General features: G+C 46.8%; 1 protein-coding gene across 1 annotated transcript in view; it reads right to left on the minus strand.

Moving 5' to 3' along the window:
- LOC121276590 (ATP-binding cassette sub-family A member 13-like) overlaps positions 1–23,753 on the minus strand; it is a 242,695-nt gene that overhangs the window by 179,694 nt on the left and 39,248 nt on the right. The window contains exons 11-13 of the mRNA XM_041185175.1: positions 23,620–23,730; positions 7,200–7,290; positions 2,620–2,796 (exon numbers count right to left, since the gene is read on the minus strand). Of these exons, the coding sequence (XP_041041109.1) occupies positions 2,620–2,796; positions 7,200–7,290; positions 23,620–23,730 (379 nt within the window). The remainder of the gene's footprint in view (positions 1–2,619; positions 2,797–7,199; positions 7,291–23,619; positions 23,731–23,753) is intronic.

Genomic DNA, 23,753 nt, shown 5'->3' on the forward strand with positions numbered 1-23,753 from the left:
TGCAATTAGTTATCTACCTTCTGAACAGTGGAAAAAACTACACTGAACAGCTTATGATTTTCCAACCACCTGATGAGCTAAATGTATTTCAAGCAGACTTTTGAACTGATATGGAATATGCACATAAAGCTGTGACAGCTTTCGTACTCCCGATACAAAAATGTAGGATTGGTTTAAATGCTTACTGTGTCATTCTGTAAGTGGGTCTTGAACTTATGGATGTTTGATAGGCTAACTGTATCTCTCCACTGTTGTGCAGAATGAAGGTTGGAATAATTCATCAATTCACTAATCTGGCTGGCTTTACATTGTGCTGATTTTACATCAGTTAGAGGTCAGGAAATTGCCTCACATAATGCCGCTTGTGTAATCAGTCTACACAAAATCAAGTCTTTCTTTTATTCCTCATCTAAGGTTGCAACAGATTTGGCAGCTGCATTTGCAGTGCCTCTAGGTCTGCAGCATCACAGGGAAATAGAGCACAGGCTGCGCAGAGGGCAAGTTCTATGCCAACCCCTCTGTCAAGCTAGAACTGGGCTGCTCCATATTCCTTGGCAGTGACAGGAGGCTGTCTAGAGGGTAGTCAATTCACCCAGCATCTGGGTGTAGATGCTCATCAGCACTCATCAACATGCACTGCACTGAGATCCTCATGTGAGTCCTCTGTAGCAAAATTCATCTGTGACTCCTCAGGGTCAGGGACTGGCGCTGTGTGAGTGATTGAGCAGCTTGAGGATCTGGTACTGTGTTGGGTAAGAGATGTGATGTGAAGATGCATTCACTACACTGACCACCTGCATGAGTTAATTAGACTTCTTGTGACACCACTGCAAGGTTCATAGGTCCACACTCTGGGATTTGACCGTCCTGTCCATTTGATCTGGCTCCCCACTCAGGAAGGTCCTTGAGGGTCTCTTGGCCCCTGCAGAATAAACTCACCACTTCTCATATTTATGTGCAATACTAATGCTTCCAACACCTCATCTATCACTATAGAACTCTCGTCCTGCCCTGATGTTCGCTTTGAAATAATTTACATTTGTACAGCTTTCCGTTAAGGTACAGCTTGCCCCTAAGAAGAGCAAAATGACTGGAGCACTTGATGTGCAAACAATGATGCTGGTGCCCTCTGCTGATCATAGGAGTTATAGCAGCTTGGAGGTACAGACAGAAGCACGGGACCTGCTTGGCCCTACACTACAATCACGCAGCTGAGGTGAGTATACCAAATTTACATGTTTCCCACCTCCATCTGCATTGGTGTGGAAAGGTCACAAATTACAAATCTCTGTATCCAAAAAGAGGGACTAGGAGCAAAGTTGAAGCACTGCATCCAGCTGTGAGGGATCATACTTCTGTTGCTCAGCCCTTCTAATACTTCCAGCTATGCCTGTTTGGTTTGGATGGTTGACCCTTCCTCCCATCTACAGGATCTCCCTTCTGGCCCTTACCAGTTCCAGCATCAACTCCCGAGAAGAGTCAGAGCAACGGGGGGAGGGGAAGTTGGTGGGGGAAGTGGTGGTGTTGTATGACAGCCTTCCCATGTGTTCCTGCCAGCATTCTTCTTCCCGTAAGAAATAATCCTGGATGCAGGCATTCTGACCACCTGCAGGTCATCTTAATGTCCTTACTCTGTCATTGGCCTGGAAACCCAGAAATGGGATGTTAATTCTATGGCTAAGTTAAAGAGCCAAGGTAAAAGTCCACTGTTGAAACAAATAGGTCTGTTTAATGTCTCCGCTAAAATAGCAAAAATGAATTTCACATGAATGTGTTTAGCTCTCATGGGCAAAATTTTCCCCCAGTTGGGGGGGAAGTGTGGGAGCAGCCTTCCGATCAGCAGCCCCCCCGCCCAGCGTGACACCTGCACAGAAGCGCTATGCGCTCCCTATGTGGGCAGGGGGGAATGACAAATGCAGTAATGTGCTCCTTTGTGCATACCCATGAAGGAGCGCTCTGATCTCCATGAAACTAAGTGCTGCCTCAGGTACGTCGGTTCCCAAAGGGAAGAAGTTTTTGTGTCCAAAATTTCACTTGCCATCCACGTCCCCTCATGTGACAAGTAAAAGTGAATCTTAATTTTTTTAATTCAGTCATGAAACCCCATCCCGCCCGTGGATGAGGTTTCATGCTTTTTCAGGTGGCCGCCAGCGCTCCTGACCTGCCTGCCAACCTTAAGATAGGAGCGGCAGATCCAATAATTGCTTTAATTGATTTTTCAATGGCCTCAATAGGTTGGCGGGCACACAGCTGACTTGACTGCACCCCTGCCGACCTGAAAATGCAAATGACGCGGGATGACATCGGGAGTTCTGCCTGACATCATTCCGTGTCATTTTCTGCCCCACCCCTGCTCACCGACGGGTAAATTCTTGCCCATGTTACAGTTTTATATTCTAAGTTCAAGACCTTTAGTGTTTACCTCTATTACTAAATTCAATTAAAATTATAAAAGGCAATCGTAATAGAGGACAATGCTATACATTAGAAAATAATCTCTCTCTTAATAGCATTGCCTTGATAAGATAAATGAATTGATCAGAAACAATATTAAAAAATTCAGCCACAGTTCCCCAGACATTTCTTGGATGGAAGGTATCATAATTTGCAAGAACTTACTCGCTAGGAATGTGTTTTTCTCCATTAGCTCTTGTACTCTCTGCTCCAGCTCCTCTTTAGATTCCAGATGTTTGAAGCGGTCTAGTAACATGCAGGATGAGATATTCACCATCATCTGTGAGAGGACAGTGATCTGTTGTATAACTGGATCATTCATTGTCTGGTTGATTGTCGTTTCTGAAAAATGCAAGGTTTTCCAACTTTTAGTTTAAATAGATTATTGTGACTTTTGTTCTTCTCTTCTGACTTTCTTTCCTCACATGAAAATATTGATTTTAATATGGGTTGGCCCTTCAAAACAGGCTCCGGCTGCCAATTCTAAATACGTGAATCTGATGAGTGCAAGATATTTAGCCATAGAGGGCATGATACTGCTCTTTATTGTAGGGTGTTGGCTACAGTTTGGTAGGCCTGAAGAAATCTTCGTAGTCATATATAGGTTAACTGTAACTCTTTATTTACAAATATATCATAAAGGGTATAAACTAGGAGCTTCATTTTACATGATGTTTACTAGGGACTTCTAATGCTTGAAGCTCATCAAATGTTAAGTGATCTATCTTGTTGAATTCGTTTCTACAAGTTCGTCCTTTAAGTGTCTCAAATCCGCTTTTAAGTATTCTACTTCTTGTGAGTGACATTCCAGTGCTCTCATCAGCTCTTGTTTTTCCTTTACAAACTCATCTTTCAACAAGGAAGCTGGTTCTCTATGCTGATCAGTTTTTCTTTAGCAGAGCATAATTCCTCTGTGCTATCTTTCAAGCTCACATTCTGTAATTGCACTTCTGCTAATTGTTTCTAAAACTCTTCACACTATTTTATGAGAAGTTCTGCTCACTCTTGCCATTCTAGCTTCTTAATTTACATTACTTCATATATAACTTTGGAAATGTACTGTTTTCCCAAGTTTTCTTCCAAATGTCCAACCATTTTCTTCAGCTTTTTATTTTATTCATTCAAGGGATCTGGGGCAGCATTTATTGCCCATCCCTAATTGCCCTTGAGAAAGTGGTGATGAGCTGCCTTCTTGAACTGTTGCAGCTCGTGTGGTGCTGGTACACCCACGATGCTGTAGGGAGGGAGTTCCAGGATTTTGACCAAGCGACAGTTAAGGAATGGCAATATATTTCCAAGTCAGGATGGTGAGGCACTTGGAGGGAAACTTCCAGGTGGTGGTGTTCCCATGTATCTGCTGCCCTTGTCCTTCTAGGCGGTAGTGGTCATGGGTTTGGAAGGTTCTGTCCAAGGAGCCTTGGTGAATTCCCGTAGTACATCTTGTAGATGGTACACATTGTTGCTACTGTGTATCAGTGGTGGAGGGAGTGAATGTTAGTGGATGTGGTGCCAATCAAGTGGGCTGCTTTGTCCTCGACGGTGTCCAGCTTCTTGAGTGCTGTTGGAGCTGCACTCATCCAGGCGAGTGGGGAGTATTCCATCATGCTCCTGACCTGTGCCTTGTAGATGGTGGACAGGCATTGGGGAGTCAGGAGGTGAGTTACTCATCTCACGATTCCTAGCCTCTGACCTGCTCTTGTAGCCACAGTATTTATATGGCTAGTTCAGTTCAGTTCCTGGTCAATGGTAACCCGCAGGATGTTGATAGATGGAGATTCAATGATGAACATCAAGGGGCGATGGTTGGATTCTCTCTTGTTGGAAATGGTCATTGCCTGACACTTGTGTGCGCGAATGTTATTTTCCTCTTGTCAGCCCAAGCCTGAATATTGTACATGTCTTGCTGCATTTGGACATGGACTGCTTCAGAATCTGAGCAGTCATGAATGGTGCTGAACATTGTGCAATCATCAGCAACATCCCCACTTCTGACTTTATTGATGAAGCAGCTGAAGATGGTTGGGCCTAGGACACCACCCTGACGAACTCCTGCAGTGATGTCCTGAAGTTGAGATGACTGAACTCCAACAACCACAACCATCTTCATTTGTGCTAGGCATGACTCCAACCAGTGGAGAGTTTTCCCCGATTCCCATTGACTCCAGTTTTGCTAGGGCTCCTTGATGTCACACTCAGTCAAATGCAGCCTTGATGTCAAGGGCAGTCAATCTCACCTCAAAAGAGTTCAGCTCTTTTGTCCATGTTTGAACCAAGGCTGTAATGAGATCAGGAGCTGAGTGGCCCTGGCGGAACCAAAACTGGGCATCAGTGAGCAGGTTATTGCTAAGCAAATGCCACTTGATAGCACTGTTGATGACCCCTTCCATTACTTTACTGATGATGGAGTGTAGACTGATGGTGCAGTAATTGGCCGGGTTGGATTTGTCCTGCTTTATTTTTGTGTACAGGACATACCTGGGCAATTTTCCACATAGCCAGCTAGATGCCAGTGTTGCAGCTGTCCTGGAACAGCTTGGCTAGGAGTGCAGCAAGTTTTGGAGCACAAGTACCATTGCTGGAATATTGTCAGGGCCCATAGCTTTTGCAGTATCCAGTGCCTTCAGCCATTTCTTGATATCATGTGGAGTCAATCGAATTGGCTGAAGACTGGCATCTGGGATGCTGAGGGCCTCTGGAGGAGGCCGAGATGGATCATCCACTTGGCACTTCTGGCTGAAGATTGTAGCGAATGCTTCAGCCTTATCTTTTGCACTGATGTGCTGGTCTCCTCCGTCACCGAGGATGGGGATATTTGTGGAGCCTCCTCCTCCGCTGAGTTGTTTAATTATCCACCGCTATTCACAACTGGATATGGCAGGACTGCAGAGCTTATCTGATCTGTTGGTTGTGGGATCACTTAGCCCTGTCTATCACTTGCTGCTTATGCTGTTTGGCATACAAGTAGTCCCATGTTATAGCTTCACCAGGCCGAGACCTCATTTTTAGGTGTGCCTGGTGCTGCTCCTGGCATGCCCTCATGCACTCTTCATTAAACCAGGGTTGACCCCCCTGGCTTGATGGTAATGGTAGAGTGGGGGATATGCCAGGCTATGAGGTTACAGATTTTTTTTTAGTACAATTCTGCTGCTGCTGATGGCCCACAGCATCTCATGGAAGCCCTGTCTTGAGTTGCTAGATCTGTTTGAAATCTATCCCATTTGCACAGTGATCATGCCACACAACATGATGGAGGGTGTCCTCAATTTGAAGGTGGGACATCGTCTCCACAATGACTGTGCAGCGGTCACTCCTACCGATACTGTCATGGACAGATGCATCTGCGGCAGGCAGCTTGGTGAGGATGAGGTCAAGTAAGTTTTTCCCTCTTGTTGGTTCCCTCACCACCTGCCATGTCCCCAGTCTAACAGCTATGTCATTTGGGACTAGGCCAGCTCGGTCGGGAGTGGTGCTACCAAGCCACTCTTGAACATTGATGTCCCTCACCCAGATTGCATTCTGCACTGTTGTCACTCTCTTCCTCCAAGTGCTTCCTCCAAGTGGTGTTCAACATGGAGGAGCACTGATTCATCAGCTGAGGGAGGGTGGTACATGGTAATCAGCAGGAGATCTCCTTGCCATGTTTGACCTGATGCCATGAGACTTCATGGGGCCTGGAGTCGATGTTGAGGACTCCTGACCGTAAACCACTGTGCCGCCACCTCTGCTTGTTTGTCCTCAACCTTGAAATGAAATCAGGACTGAATCAAGAAGATTGGTCAAGGCACCTCAAAGACTATCCCTGTAAAGCCTGAGACTTTGCAGGGAAATGTAGGAGCATGCATACAGTTGGGATAAAGACTTGTGGGGAGATGTAGCATACAGGGTTAGTGTCAGGAGCACCTGATATTGATGTAATTTGATGCAAAGTCACATTGTTGAGTATCTGAGATCTGGTGGGAAACAGACATAGAACATTGTGTAAAGCACTGAGATGTAGATATATATCTGTAAATAAATAGGAATAGTTTTTATGAAAACTGCCTACAGTAGTATTCTCAGGGTAATTAGCCAAACCTTGAGAGGACCCAACCAAGACCCAAACCCAAGATGAAACAACAGCTGACTCTTTGTGCCCATGGCATACTCCCAATTCTATCCCTCAGTATTCTTGTGTGTCAAATTCCCTTCTCTTCATTTAAATTATTTCATACCTGCCCCAGTTCCCCTAATGACCTTCAAGCTTTTAATAGATTCTCATTGATTTCACTGGGATGAAAATTCAGCAGGATCTACAACAGGCAGGCAATCTGCTCTGCCAGATTACCACCCAGTTGGTGAAAGTGAAAATTACCCCATTGCATCAGGTCTCCAACCTAACATGGATTTTATGGGTATCCCAAAATATTGTATGATGTTGATTCTGCATGGAGTCCAGCATAACCATTCAAATAAGACAAGAGGCTGCATTCCCAGTTTCTCACCTAATTTCCCTCCATACAGATCATTGGGCAGCCCAACAGAAAGGGTATCTTTTGAAACTTGGCACTAGAGCTTGTCTTGGGACTTCCAGAAATTGGAGGGCCAGCAGGGATCTCAGGACAGATTTAGCAGTAAGATACTCAGCAGGGTGCTCCCCTCTCCTTACAGATGCATACAAATAGATGACAACTGACTGCACTATTGCAATCACAATTAGGCTAAGATAAAAGAGCACAAAAGAGACATCTACAAAATCCAAACTGTACCGTATTGTATTAAATTTTCCAAAAGTAGATCAACGTCAAGATCCAGTTGAGTCTGAACGAAACTGCGTATAAAATTGTTCTGTAAAGCCTCCTAAAACAAAAAGAAAAGTTCTATTCATGTTAATCTTGATTATTACAGGTTGTCACAAATGTATATTAAAATTAGCACATTGTTACATTAAAAATTCAAATATACTTCTGAGAAAAAGCATAAAGCAAAGCAAGCACTGTCAAATAATTGCAGTAGCACCAGAGAATCAGACATCAGACTTTATATTTTGGCCTGAACTTTCACAGTTGTCAAACAAAATCTTTCTTGCACAGGAAACTGAAGGCTGATAAATAGATTAGGACCAGTAGGTGGTATTTCTTTTTTTTGAAAAGCCACCATCAGTATTCAAAAATGTTAAGGAAATTATATTTTGTGTAGGGAGAGAGAATAACTTATAGAACTATTGCCATTTCATCACGATGATGTTATATGAATTTGTCACAAAGGTGACAGTTCACCATCAGTTTATAAACCAAAAAGATAAAAATGCCAAACAATATTTCACAAAAGGAGTTCTCCTTTAACTTTAATTTGCAGGAAAAGTTGCTTTCCTTCTCAGATTTGGGCTGGATTTTACGGATGCCCAGCTAAGTCATTGGTGAACCTGTGGAACATAGTGACAGCTGTCGCTCAGTAATTTAACACTGGGAGCAGTGTTGATTGTTTTAAGGTGAGACTTCTGCTCCTATCTCACCTGAGAGAGCTGCTGGCTAATCAGATGACTAACAGCTCTGTAGTCTGAGCAGCCCCAGGCAGGGGTGGTGGCTACTGCTGGCAGTGACAAAGAGGAACTCAAGATAAGTCTGGGCTATTGCTAGGGCAACGGACACAGGCTCTAGGAAGGTGGGTGGGGGGCAGGTTTAAGAGTTTGGGGGGGAGGGTAAAGGAGGAAGGATGACTTTAGTGGGGGTGACCCGGATGGGCACATGGGAATAACAAAGGAGGATCCCCCCACCACACCCCCTTCCAACCTCCTCCCCACCTTACCCCACAACTTTGCAGTTAAAGCTGCTGGGCTTAATTCCATCTGGCATGGGCCTCCCTCTCCCATGGATACTATAGCAGCAGGGGCAGGATGAGGACCATTCGTTGACCACGTAAGGGCCTCAGTAGGTCCAAGGCTGAGCATGTCACCCAACGCCTCCACTGCCCCTCGTAAAAATTGAGACAGGTTGGGGGTGAGTGGGTAGGTGGTAGACAGGACATGCGTTGGATTTTACAAACCAAATTGCTTTCAAATCCCTGTCGATGGGGAAGAATAAAATCTAGCCCATGGTGATTCTGTTAAAAATTATTCTTCTGTATTCTACTCAACAAGATCCCATACAAAATGTGTTTGCAACGATAAATTACAAATAGAGTTAAGGTATCAAGTCATGAAAAAAAAAGCCAGTATGACTGCCCCTTAATTTCAAACAAAACAGAACAGCACCAATCATAATTTTTGTCAGATTGGTTCAGTTACCATTGAGCAAAGTTTTAGATTCAAGACCAAGTTCATTACCTCCAGTACATTTCTTAGGAGATTTTCTGATGCTCCAAGGCCTAATTTCAGGCAACAGAACAGAGTAAATAAAGCAATTCAGATGGGAAGCTGTTCCATGGCCTACTGCCATTTGTAGGATTTCTGTCCAGAAATTGGAAGAAATTGAGTGAATGTGCCAAAATATGGGTGAGCAAATAATTACACTATGGGCAGAATTTTCTGGATGGTGGAGTGGGAGCGGGCACGGGCGGGCATGGACCTGGGCCTCCAGCATACTTCACGATTCCCATGCACAGCGGGAGTGGGTGGGTGGCAGCCAGCGCGCTCAGCCCACCGGGTCCAGTGGCGACCCGATGGCCTGTCTAAAGGAAGGCCTGGCAGCCTTGGAAAGGCTGCTCGCAATGGCTGGGCAAAGGGCTTTGCAGAGGGGCAATGAAGGTTATGCAAGTCCGGAGGGTAGGACGGGGGGCCAGTGTGCCCCTCGTTTTTCCGATGAATGCCTTGCTGCACTCCTCGAGGAGGTGGCAGCATGGCAGGAGGTGCTGGTTCCCCAGGACAGGAGGAGAAGAGGCCATCCCAACATGATGAGTGTTTATTTGTGGTTTATTTGGACTTTCAGAAGACTTTCGACAAAGTCCCATTTAAGAGATTGGCGTGTAAAATTAAAGCACATGGAATTGGGGGTCGTGTATTGAGATGAATGGGAAACTGGTTGGCAGACAGGAAACAAAGAGTAGGAATAAACAGATCTTTTTCCAAATGGCAGGCAGTGACTAGTGCGGTACCGCAGGGATCGGTGCTGGGACCCCAGTTATTCACAATATATATTAATGATTTAGATGAGGGAATTAAATGTAATATCTCCAACTTTGCAGATGACACAAAGCTGGGTGGGAGGGTGAGCTGTGAGGAGATTGCAGAGATGCTTCAATGTGATTTGGACAAGTTGAGTGAGTGGGCAAATGCATGGCAGTTGCAGTATAATGTGGATAAATGTGAGGTTATCCATTTTGGTAGCAAAAACAGAAAGGCAGATTATTATCTGGATGGCTATAAATTAAGGGAGGGGAACGTGCAACGAGACCTGGGTGTCCTCGTACACCAGTCGCTGAAGGTAAGCATGCAGGTGCAGCAGGCAGTAAAGAAGGCAAATGGTATGTTGGCCTTCATAGCCAGAGGATTCGAGTACAGGAACAGGGATGTCTTGCTGCAATTGTACAGGGCCTTGGTGAGACCAAACCTGGAATACTGTGTGTAGTTTTGGTCTCCTTATCTGAGGAAGGAGGTACTTGCCATAGAGGGAGTGCAGCAAAGGTTTAGCCGACTGATTCCTGGGATGGCGGGACTGACATATGAAGAGAGATTGAGTCGGTTAGGATTATATTCGCTGGAGTTGAGAAGAATGAGGGGAGGATCTCATAGAAGCCTATAAATTTTTAACAGGACTATACAGGGTAGATGCAGGAAGGATGTTCCCGATGGTGGGGGATGCCAGAACGAGGGGTCATAGTCTGAGGATATGGGGAAGACCATTTAGGACTGAGATGAGAAATTTCTTCACCCAGAGAGCGGTGAGTCTATGGAATTCACTACCACAGAAAGTAGTTGAGGCCAAAACATTGTATGTTTTCAAGAAGGAGTTAGGGGGCGAAAGGGATCAAAGGGTATGGGGAGAAAGCGGGAGCAGGCTCAAAAGGCCGAATGGCCTACTCCTGCTCCTAGTTTCCATGTTTCTATGATGAAACGTGCCTGGGAGGAGGTGGCGGAGGTGATGAGCTCCTGCGACGTGGTGCGGCGCAGCTGGATCCAGTGTCACAAATGCTTTAATGGCTTGTTGCGCTCTGGCAGGGTGAGGACAATGTTGGGTCACTTAATCCAACAGGTTGGCTTTCCCCCCACTACCCGCTGCGCCACCCCAAACCCCAGTGTAGTGACTGCATTGAATCATTGACAACATGTGTGCTTTGCTGGGTGGGCAAGCAGATACTGCCCATGCCGAGGTCAGCCTGAAAGGGTAGTGAAGAGATGGGTTCTGCACCCACAGCATGTGGTATACTGAGACCCACATGACTGTTTCGGGGGAAACCTGGAGGAGCTGCATCTAGTGCTCTGCTTGAATTCCAGGACGTGTCCAAGTCAGGATGATGACATGCTGGGAGGGGAGCTCCAAGGTGGCGTGGCAACAAACCATCTGCTGCCCTCTGCGCTCCACGTGCTTGTGCCTCCTTACTATGGAAGGATAGACCATGTGGTGCCTAATGCGGTGTAGGCAGCATGTGGCCAAGGGTTGGGGGTGGAGGGGGAGGGGGTGGGGGGGGAGGTGGGTAAGTGGTGGAGAACAAGCCTAGCACATTTGTGTGAATGTTCAGCAGCAGTGAGGTGAGGAGGCACTGGAGCCCTGTAATGTTCCACTCTGGTTGGTGTGGGCTGTGCGTGGAGAGAGTCCATGTGCAATTTGCACAATTCAATGCTTGTCTCTCATTTTCAGGAGAAGAATGCTCATAATGCTGCAGAGCGTGCGAGGACTGGCGGCGGCCAGGCGCATTCAGCCATTCTAAGCCGGTTTGAGCAGGAGACCCTGGATTTGGAGAGGTGCCATGCGCCCAGGCCCACTGGTGGCGGTGAGGCTGGGGTGCCACGGCCAGGTATGTAACCAACAGTGAGGTCACTATTATTCTCCCAACAGCCATGGCAGTGCTGCAAGTTAAGTGATTTAATTTTGCAACATGGCTTGATCATTGCTTAAGGAAGGATGAGTGCATAATGATTTGGGGGACAGTGATGCACATTGACATTGTCTCCATGTTAACTGATCCAATGTCCTTGTTCTTCCTTTCAGCATCAGCGGAGCAGGGCCGGGAAGAGGAGCAGCAGGAACCCCCTCTCACATCTATGGCCCTGAAGTCTCATCAAAGTTACACCATCACGGCCAGGCAGGCTCCAGCGCAGATACCAGCACCTCGGTGGGAGTTAGACCATTGGCTAGTATCCCAGGGCACAGCGCTGAGGGCACTTCATAGTCATTGGAGGAGCTGGCAGAGACAGAGAGTGCCCATGACGCTAGCAGTCATCTCAGCTCTATTTAAGAAAGGGTCTAGTTAGAAGCACACTACAGTGTGCTTGCACATGTACAGGGGAGAGAGCACATCCTGAGTGAGACATAGCTAGAGTGAGTGTGGGTATTGGCAATTTGGTGCACAGTGGGAATTCGGTGCATAGGGGAGGAGGAGCTCTGTGCATTTTTTTCTTTGCTATCTGACTTCTTAAATCTTCAGAGAGTGGTCTTGCTCTGCTGCAGCAGTAGAGTCTACAAAGGAAAAGAATGACTGGTAAGTAGTGGGTTAGGTCGGGTAAGTATTTACTACTTTCATCGCTTATAGTTTAAGGTCTTTTTGTGGTTTATAGTTTGTATACTCTGTAGTAACAAGGATCAGAAAAGAAGGCCCTAGTGTAACTGATTTAAAATCTTTAATTTAAAGGGCAAAGTCATGGCAGGAGAGCTCAAAGCCATGGTGCACTCCTCGTGCACCATGTGGGAGGCTGGGAACATTTCCAGTGGCCGGGACCAGTATGTGTGCAGGGAGGGGTCCAGCTGTGGCTCCTGGAAGCTCGGGTTTCAGAACTGGAATGGCAGCTGGGGACACTGTGGAGCAACAGCGAGTCTGAGAGCATTGTGGATAGCACGTATAGAGAGGTGGTCACACCGCAGCTGAAGGGACTTGAGGAAGAAAGGAATTTGGGTGACCACCAGGCAGTCCAAGAAAAACAGGCAGATAGTTCAGAAGTCCCCTGGGGTCCCGCGCGCAAATTGGTATTCCATTTTGGAGGCTGATGAGGGCATTGGTTCCTCCAGGAAGTGCAGACAGAGCCAAGCTTCTGGCACCACAAGCAGTCTGTCTGTACAGGAGGGGAGGAAGAGAGGAAGAGGAACAGTAATAGGAGATACGATAGTGAGGGGAACAGATAGGGGTAACTGTCAGTGTGACTCCAGAATGGTGTGTTGCTTCCCTGGTGCCAGGGTCCGGGATGTCACTGAACAGCTACAGGGCATCCTGAAGGGGGAGGGTGATAAGGCAGAGGTCATGGTACATGTTGGTACCAATGACATAGGTAGAAATGATGAGGTATTGCATCAAGAATTCAAGGAGTTAGGCAGTAGATTTAAAAGCAAGACCTCTCAGGTTGTAATTTCTGGATTACTCCCAGTGCCATGTGCTAGTGAACTCAGAAATAGGAGAACAGCACAGATAGATACGTGGCTTAAGAGTTGGTGCAGGAGGGAGGGTTTTAGATTTCTGGATCACTGGCACTGTTTCTGGGGAAGGTGGGACCTGTACAAGCGAGATGGTCTACACCTGAACCAGAGCGGGACTAACATCCTTGAGAATGGGTTTGCTAGTGCTGTTGGGAGGAATTTAAACTAGTTAGGCAGGGAGAGGGGACACAGAATGTTAGCAGAATAGGGACACATCATAATACAATAAAACAATCAAGTCAGAGTACAGCTGCATTAAGTTTCAGGGGACTAAGGCAAGGCTGGATGGTCTCTACTTTAATGCCAGGAGTATTACAGGTAAAACGGATGAGTTAAGGGTGAGGATTGACACGTGTAATTGTGATATGGTAGCCGTCACTGAGATGTGATTGAGGGAGGGACAGGATATAGAATCTTCAGGCGAGACAGGGGAGGGGGTAAAAGAGGAGAAGGTATTGCATTATTAGTTAAGGAGTCAGTTACTGCAGTAAGAAGAGATGATATCTTGGAGGGGGGCATCAAATGAAGCTTTGCCGGTAGAGCTTAGAAATAAAAATGGGGCAGCCACATTGTTAGGTGTTTATTATAGACCCCCAAATAGTCAGTGGGAAATTGAGGGGCAAATATGTGCACAATTTGCAGAGGTGTGTAAAAACAATAATAATAGGGTAATTATATTAGGTGATTTCAACTTTCCCAACATTAATTGGGATAGACATAGCGTTAAGGGCTAGCTTGGAGTGGATTTCTTGAAATCTGTACAGGAGAACCTTTCAGGTCAATGTGTAGAGGGTCCAACAAGGGACAGTGCATTGCTGGACCTAATTCTGGGGAATGAAGCCGGACAGATGGCTGAGGTTGTGGTGGGGGAGCATTTTAGTGATAGCAACCACAACATGGTACAGGTTAAGCTTGTTAAGGACAAAGAAATAGACAAGTTGCAAAAAAATGTTTTGGACTGGGGGAGAGCAGATTTTAGTAAAATAAGGCAGGTTCTGTCCAAGGTAGACTGGAAACAGCTACTTGTGGGGAAATCTATAGAGGAGCAGTGAGGGGGTGTTCAAAAAGGAAATGGGGAGGGTACAAGTTCAACATGTTCCCTCTAGGGTGTAGGAAGGAGTAACAAGCCCAGAGAACCATGGATGACCAGAGATATTCAGGATACGATGAGAAGGAAAAGAGAGGCTTTTAGCAGGTACAAGGGGAGCAAATCAGTAGAGGCATTAGTGGAGTACAGAAAGTGCAGAGTGGAGCTTAAGAAAGCAATTAGGAAAGCAAAGAGGGGATATGAGAAGCTCTGGCTGGTAAAAGTAGGGAAAATCCCAAGATATTCTATAAGTATATCAATGGGAAGAGGATAACCAGGGAAAGAGTAGGGCCCATTAGGGACCGGGGGGGCAATCTGTGGGTGGAGCCAGAGGACATCGGTAGAGTGTAGAACGAATACTTCACATCAATCTTCACCCAAGAGAATGAGGATGAAGGTATGGAACTCGGGGAGAGAGACTGTGAGGTTCTTAAGCAAATTGATATAGGGAGTGACAAAGTATTGGAGGTATTGGCAAGTGGACAAATCTCCAGGTCCAGATGATTTGTGTCCCAGACTGCTGAGGGAGGCAAGGGAGGAGATCGCAGGGGCTCAGACCCAAATTTTGAATTCCTCTCTGGCCACGGGGGAGGTGCCAGAGGAATGGAGAATAGCTAATGTGGTTCCGCTATTTAAGAAGGGTTGTAGAGATAAGCCAGGGAACTACAGGCCAGTGAGTCTCACGTGAGTGGTAGGGAAACTATTGGAGAAAATTCTGAAGGAGAGAATTTATCTCCACATGGAGAGTCAAGGTTTGATCAGGGATAGTCAGCATGGCTTTGTCAGAGGGAGGTCATGCCTAACAAATTTGATAAATGACATAGATGACTATGTGGGGGGTAGGATTAGTAAGTTTGCAGATGACACAAAGATTAGCCGGGTGGTTAACAGTGAGATTGAGTGTCTTGAACTACAGGAAGATATAGACAGGATGGTCAAATGGGCAGATAAGTGGCAGATGGAATTTAACCCTGAAAAGTGTGAAGTGATACACTTTGGAAGGAGTAATTTGACAAGGAAGTATTCAATGAACGGCAATACACCAGGAAGTTCTGAGGAACAAAGGGACCTTGGCTTGTGTGTCCATAGATCTCTGAAGGTGGAGGGGCATGTTAGTGGGGTGGTGAAAAAGGCATATGGGACACTTGCCTTTATCAATCGAGGCATAGATTATAAAAGTTGGGAGGTCATGCTGGAGTTGTATAGAACCTTGGTGAGGCCACAGCTGGAGTACTGTGTGCACATCATAGGAAGGATGTGATAATATAGGAAGGATGTGATTGCATTGGAGGGGGTGCAGAGATGATTCACTAGGATGTTGCCTGGGATGAAACATTTACGTTATGAAGAGAGGTTGAATAGACTTGGGTTGTTTTCGTTGGAGCAGAAAAGATTGAGGGGCGACCTGATCGAGGTGTAAAAGATTGAGGGACATGGACAGGGTGGATAGGGAGCAGCTGTTCCCCTTAGTTGAAGGGTCAGTCAAAAGGGGAGATAAGTTCAAGGTGAGGGGCAGGTGGTTTGGGGGGTGTGAGGAAAAACTTTTTTACCCAGAGGGTGTTGACGGTCTAGAATGCGCTGCCTGGGAGGGTGGTGGAGGTGGGTTGCCTCACATCCTTTAAAAAGTACCTGGATGAGCACTTGGCACGTCATAACATTCAAGGCACTGGGCCAAGTGCTGGTAAATGGGATTAGGTAGGCAGGTCAGGTGTTTCTCACATGTCGGTGCAGACTCAATGGGCCGAAGGGCTTCTTCCACACTGTGTGATTCTGTGACTGCAGGGGACCAGGCACATGCTCAGTTGGTGCCTGTTGATGTGCTTCTGGAGTTGTCCGCAACACAGCAGGGGCATGAAATATGGCTGGTTGTGTGGGAGCATCTGGGGGAAATACATGAGGCTATGCTTGGCTTGGTCTCCGTGGTGGAGGAGTCTACGCAGACGATCGCCGAAGCAATGAGCCTCATGTCCAAGCGGCATGTGTCCTCCATGGGGAGAGTGGCGACTCTCGTGAGAGGCTCCTCCGGGAAACCCACTAGGGCTTCCTGGGGATGCGCTTGGACCAGCAAGTCCTCACATCGGCATTGATCTCAGCTGGTCAGTGCCACTGTGGGAGATAGTGTGGACACCAAGTTTCCCAGCTTGGTGCCAATCCATCAACTGCGAGCAGGGAGATCTGAAGCGACCTCTCGTCGGCTCAGCAACTGCTTGTCATCTCTGTGGGCTGCTCTCAGGGAACTCCAGATGAAGGCGACAGCTCTACTGCCCCTCTGCAAGTGCCTGTAACATCCGGTGAGGCTGTGATGACTGGGGAGATGCCAGCTGTGGAACTGGCAGCTCCCTCCCAGGCGGGACCAGCACAGGCTCCAGAGGCTAGAGGATGACCGCCAAGGTCATCAAAGCCAACAGGTCAGCAGACTAAGCAGGCTGGCTCAGATACCACTCCAGCAATGGGGCAGCACCAAGACGTAGCCTCCGGAAATGTAAACATAAGGCACCTTAGGCACACCACAGGCTTATCACTGGTGCTTTTCTGTTGGCCCGAGGTGAGGTCTTTATGATTTGCTTTGAATTGGAACACCCTTGTCATTTTGTTTCATTAAGTTTCTTTGCATGTGGTATTAAATTCAGACATGTGACCATGGCTGAGGGTGCCTCTTTTCTTCTGCATGTGTATGGTTTCCAAAAATGTTAAGAGTGCTTTGTGGGACATTCAGCTTTATTAACAAGGCCCTTAGTGACTGTTCCTAACCTGGAAGATTTGGCACTTAGTTATCGAGTATGGAGCCTACAGCTCAGGCTTGTCCTGGAGGTCCATCTGTGTTGGGCTAGCTGAAGGTTCGTTGGGTTAAAGCCTCCTGTGTGTCCCTGCCTCCCTGGAGTTTGCCCGGGTGAGCAACCCCTCAGCATTTCCCTGCGCATGCTCATCCTCGGATTCATTGTTGGACCCATCGTGTGCAGCCACAGCCACTGCGTCACCATCTTTATCATCCACTGCGTCCCCCCTTTCCAGCGCAAAATTGCAGAGAGTGCAGCATGCTATCACTATCACCAAGATCTGGGTGTACTGGAGTGCACCCCCTAAGCAGTCCAGGCATCGGAAGAGCATCTTGAGAAGACCGATGGCTCTCTCCACCACAGCCATTGTGGAGGCATGGCTCCTCTTGTACTGCTGCTCAGTTTCTGTTCTTGGATGGCAGAGAGATGTCATGAGCCACCTTCTGAGGGGATAGCCCTTGTCACCCAGCAGCCATCTATCCAGCCGGACTGGAGCACTGAAGAGCCCCGGCACCTGGGAGTGTCTGAGGATGTAGGCGTCTTAGGAGCTGCCTGGGTACCTTGCACAGACTTGCAGAATCTGCATCTGCACATTCATGGAGTGGAAGCCCTTCCTGTTGACGAAGGCACCGGGCTCACTTGCTGGTGCCTTGATGGCCACATGTGTACAGTCTATTGCACCCTGGACACGGGGGAAGCCAGCAATGGCCGCAAAGCCTCTGGCTCGCTGTTTCTGGCTTACCTGGTCCCAACTGAAGTGGATGACAGTAAATGTACATCTAAACAGAGCGTTTGTAACCTACTTGACACAAGTGTGGACAGCTGATTGGGAGACACCGCAAAGATCACCCACCGAGCCTGGAAGGAGTCAGAGGCACAGAGGTTGAAGGCAACTGTGAGCTTCAGAGCCACTGGCTTGGGGTGTCCACCTACACAGTTAGCGGAGATCTCAGGCCCAATCATCTGACAGATATAGTTGACTTTCTCCCTTGAGAGATGGAGCCTTCTTTGGCACTGCACCCAGACATATTGAGGTAGCTGCTTCGCAGCCTGTATCCCCTTGCAGCAGGATATTGGTGTCTTGTGTGGTCCCTTCCGAGTTGGGCTACCTCTTGGCCCTGTGCCTCTTGTGCCTATGCCTGTCCTCCCAAAAGTGGCTCCCCTGGAGGCTGAATGTGCACTCCTGGCCTCCTCCCCCTTCAAGCCCTCCCTTCCTGCTCAGAGGAGGTGGCTCCAGTGGAGAGTTCAGCTCCCATTCCCAGGCTAAGGGAAGGCTTCCTGAAACCCGCAGGCCCAAAAAAGATTCCTCATTGCGAAGTGCCGACCTGAGGGTTAAGAGTCCAGACAAAGCAGCTGGCATGCGTTTTGTAGTATTGCAGATCACACAGGCAAGTTTTAATAACTTTGAAAAATCAATACTGGAAAGAACGCACTTGCGACCCCAGTGAGGCCTCTTAACCCGCCCATGAATGAGGTTTATACAAATGTGTCCTACCTGCCTGCCCATTGTGCCCGTACGCCAACCCAAAAAATCGGCGTCGATTGGTCAGACAAAGGCCTTAAGTGGCCCATTAATTAATGGTGGGCGCATGGTGGATATCATCGCGCGCCCGCCCAACGAAATATCGCGATGGCGCGCGGTGACATTGGGAAACTCGCCTGATGTCACTGTGCATCATTTTATGCGAGGACATGCAGGGCCTGCCCCCTCATGCCAAAGAGAAAATTCTGCCCTATGACTTCATATCTTACATTTTCTATCATTAATGGCATAGTTAAATTGGAAGTTTAGAACATTGATGTGCTCCTGGAATCTAGTGTCGCTATGCAGGATGATTATTTAAAATTTTAAATCGGCCAGAACACCATTTTTAATATTTTCAAAAATTTAGAAGTACTCCTTTGACTGGCCCAGAGCATGTTTGTCTGTTACTGATGGCTAAGTCCTGAAGCACACTTCATATCATAAAGACAGGCTCTGGCAAAAAACAACACAAAAACAAAAATAGCTGGAAAAACTCAGCAGGTCTGACAGCATATGTGGGGAGGAAGACAGAGTTAACGTTTCGAGTCCGTATGACTCTTCATCAGAACAAAATACAACTTGTTACCTAGCAAAAATCTTCCAAAAGCTGTCAGAATTTCTGCCAGAATAGAAAACCTAAGCCAAGGGTTAAATTGTCTGAGATGCTCTCCTTCACAGCAGATATGAAGGAGAGCATGTCACCACCACCTTCTCCATGGCAATTAGGGATGGGCAATACATGCTGGCCTAGCCAGCGACGCCCACATCCTGTAAATGAATAACAAAGAAGTTAAACTGAGGCCCCATCTGTCTGCTCCAGTAATTCAATCAAAGGTTAAAAATTCTAAGATAAAAGCAAAAAACCGCGGATGCTGGAAATCTGAAACAAAAACAAAAATATCTGGAAAAACTCAGCAGGTCTGACAGCATCTGCGGAGAGGAACACAGTTAATGTTTCGAGTTGGAATGACTCTTCACCAGAACTAAGGAAAAATAGAAAAGAGGTGAAATAGAAGCTGGTTTAAGGTGGGGTGGGACAGGTAGAGCTGGATAGAGGGCCAGTGATAGGTGGAGATTGCCAAAAGATATCATAGACAAAAGGACTCGATATGTTAACTGTATTCCTCTCCACAGATGCTGTCAAACCTGCTGAGTTTTTCCAAGTATTTTTGTTTTTATTTCGAATTTCCAGCATCCATAGTTTTTTAGTTTTATCTTAGTGTTTAATTGACTGTCACTTCTCTTCAAGAAATGCCTACTTTGAAGTATTGCTCTTCTCTCCGACAGGATTTCTGCCTGTCTCTTTTGCCTTGTTCACCTGCATTGCTTTCCATTTCTCTCCTGGTGTTTGACAAGGTGTTTACTAAAACCCGCTTTCACAGCCATATTTCCTTCCTCAGTGACTGTCTCCGTCTCTAACTTACCCACGTGGGTTTCAACTGAAGTTCCATCCCTCATGTTTCAAACCCACCCAGGATTACAGGTATCTCCAGGACATACAACACTTCTCGGACTGCTGTTCTCATCACATCCTGAGATCCACACTCAGTGCCGTGCGCCGCTATATGAACACACTCGACCTCTCCCTCCAGCAACACCAACGCACCCTATTTCTAAGCTATCCTTGCCCCCAGTTTCATTTTATTCTTCATCTCATCCTATGCCTCAACAAGAAACTTTGTCTCTTTCTTTCAGGTGCAAAGGAATGCAAGCTCCAACAACTCATCGACACCAAAGCCATCAAGGACACCCCACTCCTGCCCGTCCCTCTGTCCCCATCCTGTCTTCCAATCCCAGCCCCGGCCGTGTATTCACCATACCCCTTGACCTTCCACTCTGTGATGCTCAACATTCAGTGCTCAGCAAAGGACTCAGTTTCATACCCTTATACCTTCATCTCAATGAATTTTGGGCTCGGCACGATGCTGAACTCTTCTTCCGCAGCCTTCGTCTCCATGCTCACTTCTTTGGGCAGGAGTCCTCTCCCCGTTCAACAAGTCCTTTTACCCGCCTCCAATATTCTCCCTCCACCTGGATCCCTCTCTCTGGATTTTACCTGTTCTTGGTCTTTTCATTGAGAACTGTCGGCGTGACATCAGTCATCTCAATTTCTCTGCTCCTCTCACCCACTCTAACCTGTCTCTCTCTGAACTTGCCGCACTCCATTCTCTCAGGTCCAACCCTGACATTGTCATCAAACCCGCTGACAAGGGTGGTGCTGTTGTTGTCTGGCGCACTGATCTCTAACTCGCAGAGGCTGAGCATCAACTCGCATGCACTTCCTCCTACCTCCCCCTGGACCATGACCCCACCACTGAACATCAAGCCATTATTTCTAGGACTGTCACTGACCTCATCTCCTCTGGAGATTTTCCTCCCACAGCTTCCAACCTCATAGTCTCCCAACCTCAGACGGCCCGCTTTTACCTCCTACCCAAAATCTACAAACAGGACTGTCCTGGCAGACCGATCGTGTCAGCCTGTTCCTGCCCTGTGGAACTCATTTCTTGCTATCTGGACTCCCTTCTCTCTCCCCTTGTCCAGTCTCTTCCCACCTACATCCACGATTCCTCTGACACCCTACATCATATCAACAATTTCCAGTTCCCTGGCCCTAACCGCATCCTCTTCACCATGGACGTCCAATCCCTCTACACCTCCATCCCCCATCAGGATGGTCTGAGGGCTCTCGGCTTCTTCCTTGAACAGAGGCCCGAACAATCCCCATTCACCACTCCTCTACTCTATCTGGTAGAACTTGTTCTCTCACTGAACAATTCCTTCTTAAACTCCTCTCACTTCCTCCAAATAAAAGGTGTGGCTATGGGTACCCACATGGGCCCCAGTTATGCCTGTCTCTTTATGGGGTATGTGGAACATTACTTGTTCCAGTCCTACTCCGGCCCCCTCCTACAACCCTTTCTCTGGTACATTGATGACTGCTTCGGTGCTGCTTCATGCTCTCGTCAGAACCTAGAAAAATTTATTAATTTTGCTTCCAATTTCCACACCCCCATCATTTTCACATGGTTCATCTCTGACACTTTGCTTCCGTTCCTTGACCTCTCTGTCTCAATTTCTGGCGACAGGCTGTCCACCAATATTCATTACAAGCCTACCAACTCCCACAGCTACCTTGACTATTGCTCTCACACCCCGCTTCCTGTAAGGATTCCTTCCCATTCTCTCAGTTCCTTTGCCTCCATCGTATCTGTTCTGATGATGTCACTTTCAAAAACAGTTCCTCTGACATGTCTTCCTTCTTCCTTAACCGAGATTTTCCACCCACGGTGGTTGACAGAGCCCTCAACCATGTCCGGCCCATCACTCGCTCATCCATCCTCCCACCTTCCTCTCCCTCCCAGAACCATGATAGGGTCCCCCTTGTCCTCATTTATCACTCCACCAGCCTCTGCATTCAAAGGATCATCCTCAAAGGATCATCCTCAGCCATTTCCGCCAACTCCAGCATGATGCCACTACCAAACACATCTTCCCTTCGCAGCACCCCCCCTCCCCCTCCCCCCGCCCCCCGGTGGCATTCCACAAGGATCGTTCCCTCCAGGACACCCTGGTCTACTCCTCCATCATCCCCCACACCTCAACCCCCTCCCATGGCACCTTCCCATGCAACCGGAGAAGGTGCAACACCTGCCCCTTTACTTCCCCCCTTCTCACTGTCCAAGGGCCCAAACACTCCTTTCAAGTGAAGCAGCATTTCACTTGCACTTCCCTTAATTTAGTCTACTGCATTCGCTGCTTGCAACGTGGTTTCCTCTACATTGGAGAGATCAAATGCAGACTGGGTGACCACTTTGTGGAATACCTTCGGTCTGTCCATAAGCATGACCCAGACCTCCCTGCCGTTTGCCATTTTAACACTCCGCCCTGCTCTCTTGCATACATGTCGGTCCTTGGCTTGCTGCAATGTTCCAGTGAAGCTCAACACAAACTGGAGGAACAGCACCTCATCTTCCAACTAGGCATTTTACAGCCTTCCAGGCCGAATATTGAGTTCAACAACTTTAGATCATGAACTCTCTCCTCTATCCCCACCCCCTTTCCGATCCACCTTTTTCCAATAATTTATATATATTTTTCTTTTCCCACCTATTTCCATTATTTTTAAATGTATCCATCCATTGTTTTATCTCTACCTTTTAGCCTATTTCAATCCCTTCCCCCCACCCCACTCCCACCAGGGCCATCTGTACCTTGCTCGTCCTGCTTTCTACCCTTAATGTCACCATTAGCACATTTCTTAACTAATATCACCATCGTCAACACCCCTTCGTCCTTTTGTCTTTGACATCTTTTGGCTATCTCCACCTATCACTCACCCTCTATCCAGCTCTACTGGTCCCACCAAAGCCCCCCCCCACCCCCACTTAAACCTGCTTTTATTTCACCTCTTTTCTATTTTTCCTTAGTTCTGGTGAAGAGTCATACGGACTCGAAACGTTAACCATGTTCCTCTCTGCAGATGCTGTCAGACCTGCTGTGTTTTTCTAGGTATTTTTGTTTTTACTAAAAATTCTAAAGCATTTTGGAAGAAAAATATTGTTATCCCAGTCTCATCTAACACTCTTTTTCAACTAATACCACCAAAAAACAAATTGGCTGGTCATTCAGCTCATTGCTGGTCATAGGATTTTGTTGGTGCAGAATAACTGCTGCATTTGTCTATGTAATAGTGACTGCAGAATTGTGTGACAATTGATGTAGTGAAGCACTGTATAAATATAAACACTATTTGTATGTACAAAAGTATCATAATCATGTTTTGTGACTATGTTAAAGACTAAATTTATATTCAAAATTATAAGGTAAACTAAGCAATTCAATAATTATGGTAAGTTATGAGGTTGTCATCAACTGTAAGTCTAATATATGGATCCAGTAGAGTATTAAAAACAAATAACTACTGATGCTGCAAATCCAAAACAAAAAATAAAAAATAAAAAATACCTGGAAAAACTCAGCAGGTCTGGCAGCATCGGCAGAGAAAGAGTACAGTTGACATTTCGAGTCCTCATGACCTTTCAACAGAACAAGGGTCATGAGGACTCGAAACGTCAACTGTACTCTTCTCCGCCGATGCTGCCAGACCTGCTGAGTTTTTCCAGGAATTTTTTATTTTTTGTTCCGGTAGAGTATTGTTCATCCAAGCAGCAAAACGAGAAGAAACATTTTCACGCCACTATCAAATAAACAAAGTGGTGTAATTTTTTCAGATACCTGAAGTTGACTTAACATCTGATTTTCGTTAGTTTGCAGAAGTTTTGAGGATTTCAGCCAGACTTCAGAATAAATCCTTAACTCGTCAACTGTACTGAATGTTCTGTTGGCCTGAATGAAATACAGAAAACACC

This window comes from Carcharodon carcharias, chromosome 3, assembly GCF_017639515.1.
Source record: "Carcharodon carcharias isolate sCarCar2 chromosome 3, sCarCar2.pri, whole genome shotgun sequence".
NCBI lineage: Eukaryota > Metazoa > Chordata > Chondrichthyes > Lamniformes > Lamnidae > Carcharodon > Carcharodon carcharias.